The 11,208-nt window shown below is 33.6% G+C and overlaps 1 protein-coding gene across 1 annotated transcript; it reads left to right on the top strand.

The window, feature by feature from the left end:
- Positions 1 to 6,426: 6,426 nt before the first annotated feature.
- On the top strand, positions 6,427 to 10,381 carry LOC145108325 (uncharacterized). Its single transcript, XM_079045342.1, has 16 exons — positions 6,427 to 6,761; positions 6,860 to 6,921; positions 7,026 to 7,093; positions 7,207 to 7,328; positions 7,424 to 7,529; positions 7,606 to 7,657; positions 7,732 to 7,849; positions 7,945 to 7,975; positions 8,055 to 8,078; positions 8,284 to 8,408; positions 8,518 to 8,599; positions 8,707 to 8,829; positions 8,918 to 8,971; positions 9,059 to 9,128; positions 9,589 to 9,622; positions 9,750 to 10,381. The coding sequence occupies exons 1-16, from the start codon at positions 6,569 to 6,571 to the stop codon at positions 10,184 to 10,186; spliced, it is 1,701 nt and encodes a 566-aa protein (XP_078901468.1). The 5' UTR covers positions 6,427 to 6,568; the 3' UTR covers positions 10,187 to 10,381.
- Positions 10,382 to 11,208: the final 827 nt, after the last annotated feature.

Genomic DNA, 11,208 nt, shown 5'->3' with positions numbered 1-11,208 from the left:
GTGGGTGTTTGGGATTGCTTTTCATTTTGACTTTTCAAAAAGCCATTAAACTAAAAAAGTGTTTTGGCTGTTCAAAATGGCTTTTCAAATGACTTCAAATTCAATTACCCTAATAATTATCCCTTTTGGTCATTTTTCCATTAAAAAATTAAGCCAAACATTTATTAATTACTTTTTAGTTTTTTCCCTACAAAAGCTAAGGGGTTTGGGTCCAAAAGTAGACTAGGTCCAAAAAAAAATCAATTTGACATGTTTGATTTGACTTTTACATATTAGACTCGGTTTGAACTTAGTCCTCATTTTTTTTGTTGATCTAGTCCCTGCTATTTTACCTCCTGATCGAGACGATGCCTTCTTTTTCCCACTTGTGCTCTTCTTATTCTCTAATCTTGGTCGTATTTTCTTTCATCCATTCCTCCCACCTCGTTCCTTCTAGACCCCACCCCACCCCCATATTCCACCTCATTTTCCTTCAATTTCGTGCATCTTGTGATCTTTTTTCCGGTAAATTATAAACACTTTTGCTCCTTTACTACTTGTGCAATCATTTTAAGACTAAGAGTTATAGCCCTAAATTCAAGACGTAATTTTGTGTGCTCACATGCTTTGAGCTTTTGAAAACAATCCTAGATTGACATCATACTCTTGTACCTTTATGTATTTACCCATTCAATCTCACATTCATTAACCATTTGATTAATTTAACATACATAATAGTACAATGCCATTAAACATAAACAATTAAAAATTTTGAGCACTACAAAATTGTTTCCAAGTTCCAACACCAATTGTTTTTTTATATAATTTGATAAACAACTAGCATTAAAAGGTCCAAACATCAATGTTCCCAAGTCCAGAGCAAGCTTCTAGTAGTCATTCCAGTTTCAGGTTCAATCAAGAAAGCCAGTGGAAGACCTATGTATGTTAGAGGTTTAAAATGTTTTCAACAAAAGTACCGAGGAAAACAATGTCTTGAGTCCAATATAATGAGGTAACCATCATAATCCACAAGCTTTTGCATTTTATACCACCTTCAGTTTTGAAACCAAATTAGCTACGTGAGGAACATGAACTCAAGTAGATATGAAAGATATAACAAGTCAAATACATTATATAAAGCAAGTATGGATATTTTGGGAAATCACTCTACAAGCTCTGACTGACTGTACACATAACATCTTCTTTTTTCTTCTCTTGAAATGAATCTTTTTCAAAAATGTTTAGTAAGACTCTCAGTTCTATAGTTTGAGTTTTGAATCCCACGAGTGTTCATCTAAATCTCTCAAACTAGGGCTTCGATAACAACTTGAAACATCCCAAAATCCCAAGCTATTTTTTCATTTTTAAAATAATAAAACTATCCATTTAATGAAATTACATTTAGGGCAACCCATTTGTTCATAAACCAATATTTAGAAATCAGAGTTTATAAGAAAACAATGCGGAATCTCAATCCTGAATCTATTGATGTATGTGTAAAGTCCCGCCTTCGTAATCCGATAATACCTGAAAAATAATTAATCCACGAATGTAAGCACAAAGCTTAGTGAGTTCCTCAAAATATCTTATACAACACAACATATAATAACAGCCCTGGAACTATCAGCAGTCCCGAATATCACATACATCACACAATATAACAATTATGGGTTATCAACAGTCCCCGTGGGCTAACAACACACCCTGTGGATTAATAGCACACCTCATGGCATATCAGCAACCTTAGGGACTATTAGCAGTCCTATGGACTTACAGCAGCCCACGAGTTATCAACAAATCAGTTCACATACAACAATAATCAACAACTACGACCCAACTGATCAACATATACTACCACACATGCAAGTATAGTGAGAAGACTCACCTTGTGAATAGCAGCTAACACCCAACAACTCACACATCAGGTATGTAACGTCCCAAAAATACCGAGTAAAAATTTCATTTTTATTAATTCAATAGCATTCATTCATTAATCCAGAAGATAATCTTAGTAACAATATTCTCAATACATCAGAGTAAAATCATAAACAATCAATGCAGAATAAATCTCCAAAGGATGCAGTGTGATCAAGTCGGACTCTTCCTTTGAGACCAAATGTACCTGAAAACATTTTAAACATAAACCGTAAGCACAAAGCTTAGTGAGTCCCCCAAAATACCACATACAACATATATGTATATAACAACACATAGCTGCGTCGGGTCTGTATCAACCCCGAGTCCATAATGACTCTATATAACAACACGTAGTTGTGTTGGGTCCGTATCAACCTCCGGGTCCGTATCAACCTCGAGTCCATAATGACTCTATATAACATCACGTAGCTATGTCGAATCCGTATCAACACCAAATACATAAAACATATAATCATATCAGCAAGAGTCACAAAGACAATCAAACACATCATACATATAAGAAAGTGTCACAAAGACAACTATCATCCTACAAACATAATTTAGTGGGCCGATATTGGTGTCATCGACCCACGAGTACAGTGAAGAGACTCACTTGAATTACTCAACAGAAGCCCAACAACAAAACAACCAACCAAGGCTTCCTAAAGCCAATCGGAAACCAATCTTTAGCCAAATGCTCAATTCTACTCAAGTTTAACCAAAAGTCAAACTGGTTAAAAAGTCAACGGTCAAAGTCAAAGTCAAAATTGCCAATCAGTAGCCCTCCACGTCGTGGCCTTCCTTGGACATGTTGTGGGCACAAAATGCCAAAACAGACGCTAATTCCCCAGTCGCCATGTCGTGGCAGCCTAAGGTCATGCATTGGGGATTGGTCTGAACAACTCAAACAAGCTTAATCCAATTCCTTCTGATTTCAAGAGCTCCAAAGCTCAGATTTGATCCTTTCCAAGGTCTTAATGGATAAAGTTTCTAACTTTATCCATTAGGAATGTCCAAACCACCAAAATCTAGACTTTAAGTCTCAAAGGGACCCAAAAATGCATCTTTCTAAACTTAATCCATTAAGTCCAAGTCTCCCACTTCCAGATCTGAATCAATAAGATGTCTAGAGGGATAAAGTTTCCAGCTTTATTCATAATAATGCCCCAATCATTCTAGATCTAAACTTTAATACACCAAAATGGCCTAAAGGACCAAGATAACATGCATGACTTAAAAGGAAGGAAAAATATCATAACTTTCCTAGTCCATCAATACAATTGTTTTTAATTTCTAGGAATAGAAAAGTGAACTAAGTTCCCCGTTTATATTGCTTGTTGATAACTTCAAGTTCTCTATGTTTCTTTTATGTATCGTTGTGAGTGTTATTGTGAGATGTACTATGTGGGTGTTTCTTTGATGTTCGTGTTCCTTTTATGTTCTTTAACATAACTACCACCCAGCCTCCATGTCCTACCTGGTAACAACCATCATATCATACACATCCACCGAGTGTGAAAAGTTAATCTTGAATGACATTTAAATTGAAATGAGTTAAGAGTGATTATTTATTTAAATTGTCATTCAAAGTTCACCTTTGATTATCGATGGATGTGTGTTAGCCGATGGTTGTTGTCAGGTAAGGTATGGAGGTTAGGTGGTAGTTAGGTTAAAGAACATAAGAGGAACACCCACATAGTGCTTCTCACCATTACACCTATAACGATACATAAGAGGAATGTGAAGAGTTTGAAATGGTCAATAAGCAATATGGTGGGAGTACATTGTCCACCTTTCCATTCCTAGAAATAAACAGCTACAACTTTTACTTTGTTATAATAAAAACAATGTTTTGTGTTTATAAATGCTTTGTAGTAATAATATACATTAATTCAAGGTTAATCTTTCAGAAAGTCATAATATTGGCTATTGATTAAAAATACGGTAATCTACAAAAAAGTACTAATATTTTGACTAAATTAACGAAAAAAGACAGGATACCGGATAAATTTGCGAAACCGGCCAAATAGAGTTTTTTTCGAAGTTTTAGCTGGCATTTTTTCTTTTTTAGGAAAAAAAATATTAATTTGGGATTAAACCGTGAACTGACCCAAAATATTGGGACTTTATCGAAGATTTTCTTTTGGCTTTTGGGATTTGTCCCAAAGCTTTTCCTTTCCATAGGTGGGAATCCCCAGCCTGCAATTGTACTTATTTATTTTATTTCTAATTAATAATAATAATTTTTTTTTTCGAAGGTGCCGCCCTCCTTTATCCAAAAAAATTATATATATATATATATATATATATATATATATATATATATATATATATATATATATATATATATACATGCATCGGAACCGGAACCGGCCTAGGAACCGAACTTGGTGGAAAATAGGAACCGAACCAGACCGCCGGTTCTACCGGTTTCGATTCCTATCGGTTCTTGCCGTGTCTTTAATGTTGGAACCGGTCCTCGAGAAATAGCAACATACGGTTCCGGTTTTGCCGGTTCCAAAAGTCCACAAGAATATCGTCCCGGTCCCGGCCCGATCGGTTCTATCCGGTTCCAGCCGGTTCTCCGGTCCAAATGCTCATCCCTAGCTACGTAGCAACACCACATTTAACAAAACCCGCATTGAGTGTTTTCGAGACGATTACACCATGTCTTGCACGCGACACACATTTTAAAACCATGCTTAAACATAAGATGCAAGTTTAGAAGAAAAAAAATGTTTTAGCATTTAGCGTTACCATCGATACGTTACTTAAGGTTGCAGGGAGTGGGGGTCTCTATGACCCTCACTAGCCTCACTAGCAGACGCCACACATCGCCCCCAGGGCTTGCCTAGGGTGCAACGAGATGAATGAAGAGGGTGAGTTTGTAGGGGGGATTCTAAATACACCTACTTAAATGCACTTATAACTTAGTCAAAATCACTAATCTAAAGTCAAATAAAATATTAATAAAAAAAAATGTAATTTACTGTGAACCGGAAAAATTATAAGGGTTACAGGGCGTGCGCTTTTTAAGCTAAATGTATCTACTTTTTAAAATAATTAATTTTATATTAATATGTAATTGCAATTATGCCATCTTTAATCTAAGCCATTAGAATATTATAATTCTATTTTAAATTTATGTATGTACATTTTTAAAGTAAATTCTAATTTTAGTTTTAAGCTGTGACTATTCATTTATTAATTGCTGAATAATGACATAAAGCTGTTGGTATAAAATTCATTACAGAATAATAACATAAAAATAATGTTTTTACGTTATCATATTATTTACTGTTTTTTTGAACTATCCCCCATATATATAAATGATAAAATAGAGTGTCTTTTTAGCCGACCCCTAAATTAATACACCATTACTCTTTATTTTTTTATCAACTTTGATGCTACCACTCCCTATAACCTATATCAAATAAAAAAAATGATATGATATCAAAAGAATCTGATTATTCAAAGAATGCTACCACTTTCCCCATCCCACTTTGTATCTAGGGAAAATGAATTGCGGGGTAATTATCTTTTCGTCTTGTTTACGTTTAGGTAACATTATTATTTTTGTACATATTTGACCATTTAACTTGTTAAATGTGTTCAACGGTAATATGTGAACACATTTAACAAGTTAAATGATCAAATGTGTACAAAAAAATTAAGTTACCTAAATATGAACAATTATTATTTTTTTTTTACAAATTTCTTAAAATTTTTTATAATTTCTTACAACATTTTTATAATATTTTTTTTCCTATAGATTTTTCTAATATAATGTTTTAAATACTTGTTTATAATTTTTTTTAAACTTTTTTTATTCTTTCATATAATTTTAATACAAGTGCTTTTAAACCAAATATTTTATAAATGTTTTAGATTTTTCTTACAATTATATAACTTGTTTTTTTTTTTTTTTTTTTTTTTTTACATTTTCATATATTTTTTTTATAACTTTCATACATTTATTTCTAAACTTTCTTTTACAACATTTTTAAAGTGTTTCAGAGATTTTGTATGATAGTTTAATATTTTTTTTATAACATTTTAAAATACTTTCGTTAAATACTAGTTTAAAACGCTGTATTAAAAAAATTAAAAGTTTATAAAATCGCTATTAAAAGTGAAAAAAATGACTTATCAGAGTATTTAACTTTTCGTTTTGTTCATATTTAGACAACTTTCTTCTTTTTGTACACATGTGGCCATTTAATTTGTTAATATATTATCATTGTTACCGGCTATAATCGGTGACAATGAAAATATATGAACACATATAAAAGTTATTTAAATATGTTAAATGATGAAATGTATACACAAAGAAGTTATTTAAATATAAACAAAACGCTAAATTAAATATAAACAAAATGATAAAGGGGATTACCGAGAACCATTTTCCTTTTTATTTACTCGTCCTCCATAGAAACAAAATGACATCGGAAAGAGCGACCAAACAGCTGTTGAACTATAAAATATAACATAAATAGCTTCCCATTTACTCACTTTCTCTCGCCTTTTTAAATTCATTCCTATCGCGCTTTACATTCTCATTCTTCGAGCAGGGTTTTAGCAAAACCCCTCTTTTTTTTATTCGGCCATCACTTTTGCTACCATTTTTCTGTGGTTTACCTGTCGGACTGTCGTTTTGCTTGTTTGACCGGAAATGTCATCGTCGGTAGCGGTGGAGACAGAGAAGAAAGAAGAGGATGTGAAAGGAGGGGAACTGTTGTTCTGTGGTACGACATATTGGGCCACCGTTGACCGCCGTCACGTGTCACCGCAAAGCAACTTAATTTCTCCCACACGACTTCGGCCTCTCGTCGGCGTCGACATCCGTTTTGTTGCATCCGGCAGCGGTAAGTCCCGCGCAATGATTTTTCATTATTGGACTAAGATTCAACAAATGCACTGTTAAAATCCCTAAGTTTATACTGTTCTTGAACATTTTATGCAGCATCTAGTCATTGTGTGGCATTGGATGTCGATGGACGTTGCTACACATGGGGACGAAATGACGTGAGTTCATATCATTTCTTCACATATACCAAAATAGCCATCAAAATCGAAATCTCGTATGATTTTCGACATTTAAACTGTAAATCACTGTGTTATTTTTGCAGAAGGGGCAACTTGGACATGGTGATACAATCATTCGAGAGAAGCCAACACTTGTGTCTGGTTTGTCTAAGTAAGACAAAGATTCGAAACCTTTTATACCCTTTAAGCAAACTATACTCTTCGATTCTAGTCTATTTCTGTATTTGTGTTTCGAATTTTGAAAAGTTTCAAATCTTTTTTCAGGTATAAAGTTGTGAAAGCAGGAAGTGGGGTAGGCCATACTGTTGTTCTAACTGAAGATGGCCTTTCTTTCTCTTTTGGTTGGAACAAACATGGGCAACTTGGAACAGGGTCAACCAAAAATGGTGATTTCCTCTTATTTTATTATAATCACGTGCTTATTTTCTGGCTTGTAGAAGATTCTTTCATTCTTTAACTTTAACATCTTTTGATTATGTAGAGTTTGAATTATCTCCAGTACGTTGTCTTATAACGGATGTAAAAGATGTTTCATGTGGGGCTGATTTTACTGTTTGGTTATCTTCCATTGAAGGCGCTTCGATACTGTAAATTGTCAATTTTACGCTCTTCAATTCACACTTGTTAACATGTTGAAATATATATTTTTTTGTTGGTTTTTAGAACTGCAGGACATCCACAGTATGGTCAACTTGGACATGGAACTGATAATGAGGTATTTGTGTAACATTTTATTTTAGTTTAATTATAATCTTTAATCTTTAATGGGTTATGTTTATTTTTATATAGTACAACATGAAGGAAAGCTCTGTGAAGCTTGCTTATGAAGCTCAACCTGTGCCTAAGGCTATAGCTTCTCTTTCAGAGGAAACAATAATCAAAGTTGCTTGTGGGTCAAATCATACAGGTAGTTTAAATTTTGAATTTTAAAAGATTTGCTGATTCTTTATACATTATATGTTATGTTTTTTCTTTTATGACCTAACATGGGTGATTTTTCAGTTGCATTGGATTCAAAGGGCTATGTTTATACGTAAGTTATCATTATCATGTATCTATATTATGATTATGTATTTACATGTCATTAATTTTGTATTTTAAATACATTGTAGGTGGGGCAATGGAGGATATGGAAGGTGAATAATTTCTTTCTTTCATTTAATTCCCAAACATTTTTTCCCTATCAAAATTACTCAAATACCCTTTTAGCCTATTCGTTCCCTCTTTTCGGTTCCCTCTTTTCGCTCACGGATTCCATTCCATTTCCAGCCAACCAATTCCAATTCCAATTCCAATTCCATTCTTTAATAATTAATATCTAAAATCTTGATAACATAACAGGCTTGGACATAGAGAACAAAAAGACGAATTTACCCCTCGGCGTGTTGATGTTTTCACAAAGCATAATACTTTACCACCCACTGCAGTTATTTCAGCTGGTTCTGTAAGCTCTGCTTGTACTGCTGGTATGCTTTCAATTCTTTATTTAAACACTTTTATTTATTTATTTAATTTTATGAATTCTTTTTGTATTTTAATTTTGAATCACTTTTTATTTTGGTAATCAAAATACAGGTGCAGGGCAGATGTACATGTGGGGTAAAATAAAGCTTACTGGTGATAATTGGATGTACCCTAAACCTCTCATGGATCTCAGGTTTTGACTTTTCACCTTTTTCTTTAAATGATATTTTTTTTGCATTTAACTTTTTATTTTAAATAAATACACATCTAAATAATCATGTATCTGTTGTAATGTTGCAGTGGTTGGAACATACGTTGCATGGATTCAGGAAATATGCATTATTTTGTTGGTGCAGATGCTTCATGCATAAGTTGGGGCAATGCTCAATCTGGTGAACTTGGATATGGGCCTAATCAGCAGAAGTATATAATATATTTATATAATTTCATTTTAAAAAAATCATTTCATGGTTTTTGCTAAGTTGTTGTGTTTTATATATGGTGGTTGCAGATCTTCAGCGATACCCAAAAAGGTTGATGATCTTGAGGATATGCATGTTATCAGGTTTGTATTTTAGTCATACATATATAATTATATATACATATGAACATATTATGTATTTTTTTTTTTTAATTATATGTGTTTGTGTAGTGTTGCATGTGGTTCAGCACATTCCTTGGTGGTGGTTGATAGGTCAAATGTAGGGAAACGGCTTGACAAGGTATTCCTTATCTCTACTATGGAATGGAATGGTTAATTCCATAGTAATGAGAATAACCAATGGGCCCACTTTTGTTTGTCACTTTCTTTTTTCGCTCTATCTCTGAATTGAATGAGAAGTTGCATTATGACTATCAATTAAAATCGTAAAAAAAAAAAAAATCAAACAAGATTTGTATTTTGAAGACACAAATCTTGTTTAATTCTGTGTACTTTTAATTATATTACACTTTTATTTTTTTAAAACCAAACAAATGATTTTTCTTATTTACTTATTTGTCTGTCATTCCTTTCCATCCAATTCCAACCAAACAAAACTGTTGCTACTTTCCATGATTTATGTTGTCATGGGTTTATGAAGACATGAAAGACAATTCCAACTACAATACAGTTTTCTGTTTTTCAGTTATTGGTTTTACTATATTTAATTCCAAGTTGACTTGTTCTTTCTATTTCTACAGCTTGATGTTTATGATGGCAAAGACCCCAGTGAAGGTATGCATGCTCATTTACATTTCACAAATGAGATTCAATTTTCTAGATTTAGATTCTCTCTCTCTCTCTCACTTTAATTTAATTTAATTTTACAAATGTGATCTAACGATGAATTCCTTTGATTCAGTGGTTGAAGAACCTTCTACTGCTATGAAACCTAAAAAGGCGAGTGCTGCAAAAACATCTGAAAAATCAAAGAAGAAGACAAAATCTGAGGAGCCACCTGAGTCGGAAGTTGAAGAGGAAAACGGTAATGAAAGTGAAGATGCTAGCAATGAAAAAGCAAATGGGAATGGTGGAAGAAAGAAGCAGAAGGGTGGCAAGACTTCCGGCAAAGGCCGTGGTGGAGGCCGCCCATCGGCCACCACAAAGGGAGGAGCAACACCTGAAAAATCCAACAAGAGGAAGACAAAATCTGAGGAGCCACCTGAGTCAGAAGTCGAAGAGGAAAACGGTGATGAAAAAGGTGGAAGGAAGAAGCAGAAGGGCCCATCAGCCGCCACAAAGGGAGGAGCAACACCAACACCGGCCAAAAGAGGAAGAGGAAGGCCCAAGAAATCTTAGACAAGGGGTTTTGGCAGTTCGTAGTTGTAGTTGTAACTTTTTGTTTCACTCATCTCGTATATTGATTGATGATTCACCTTTTTAACTGTTGATTTCTGGTTGGATGGGGTTTTTGTTGGTTGTAGGAAAGAGAACTAATGTCGGCTATGATGGGTTTTTGCCCTTTTTGCTACCATAGTGGAACGATTCTCTTAACTCCATTTGTGTATTTTGGTATTATGATTTTGCAATTAGGTATGGTTTTGTGTGTTTTGCTAACCTTACTGGAACGGAATTTTTTGGGCCCGTTATGTGGCAGGTGGTGCCCAAATATGAAATCATGTGGTTAATATTGTGAAAATAGTTATATTTTTGATATTAAAAAGTCGACAATCTCTAAATTTAGATGTCAAAAGTGTACAACAACCAAAAAGAAGGGACACTGGTGGAGAAAATCCAAAAATGTTGTGGCAATAATGTGAAAGTTGTAGAAAATACGGTGACAAAATTCTAAAGGAGGTTTTTAGTGTTTTTTATGTCAAAATGTAAAAGTTTTGACTATAAGGACGAAAAGTGTCAAATTCATTAAAGATTTGTGGCAAAAACACCAAAATGTAAAACTTTTCACTGCAAGGGACGAAAAGTGTCAAAGTTACTAAAGATTTTTGGCAAAACCCTAAAAGCACAAAAACTTAATCAAAACACAAAAATATAAAAGTTTTGACTAAGGACTAAAAGTGTCAAATTCACTAAACATTTGTGGCAAATACTTAAAGACATAAAAGTTCTTATTGCTAACTTCCTTTAGATTTAATATATAGTAGAAAAGGACACACGGCTCCGCCACTTTTGGACTATATCATGAGAAGTTAAATATCGGCAAACTTTAAAAGATGTATTGAAAGTGTAAATCGCCACAAATAAGGGAGAAAACCGACAGCCCCTAAAAGTACAACCAAAAGAAAGAATATTGATGGAGAAAAACCAAAAATGTTGTGGCTATAATGTGAAAGTTGCTAAAGTTGGAAAAATATGGTGACAAA

The sequence above is a fragment of the Lactuca virosa genome, chromosome 4, assembly GCF_052849685.1.
Source record: "Lactuca virosa cultivar CGN04683 chromosome 4, Lactuca_virosa_CGN04683_v6, whole genome shotgun sequence".
NCBI lineage: Eukaryota > Viridiplantae > Streptophyta > Magnoliopsida > Asterales > Asteraceae > Lactuca > Lactuca virosa.
The sequence above is the reverse complement of the archived record's forward strand: the minus strand, read 5'-3'. Positions and strand labels throughout refer to the sequence as shown.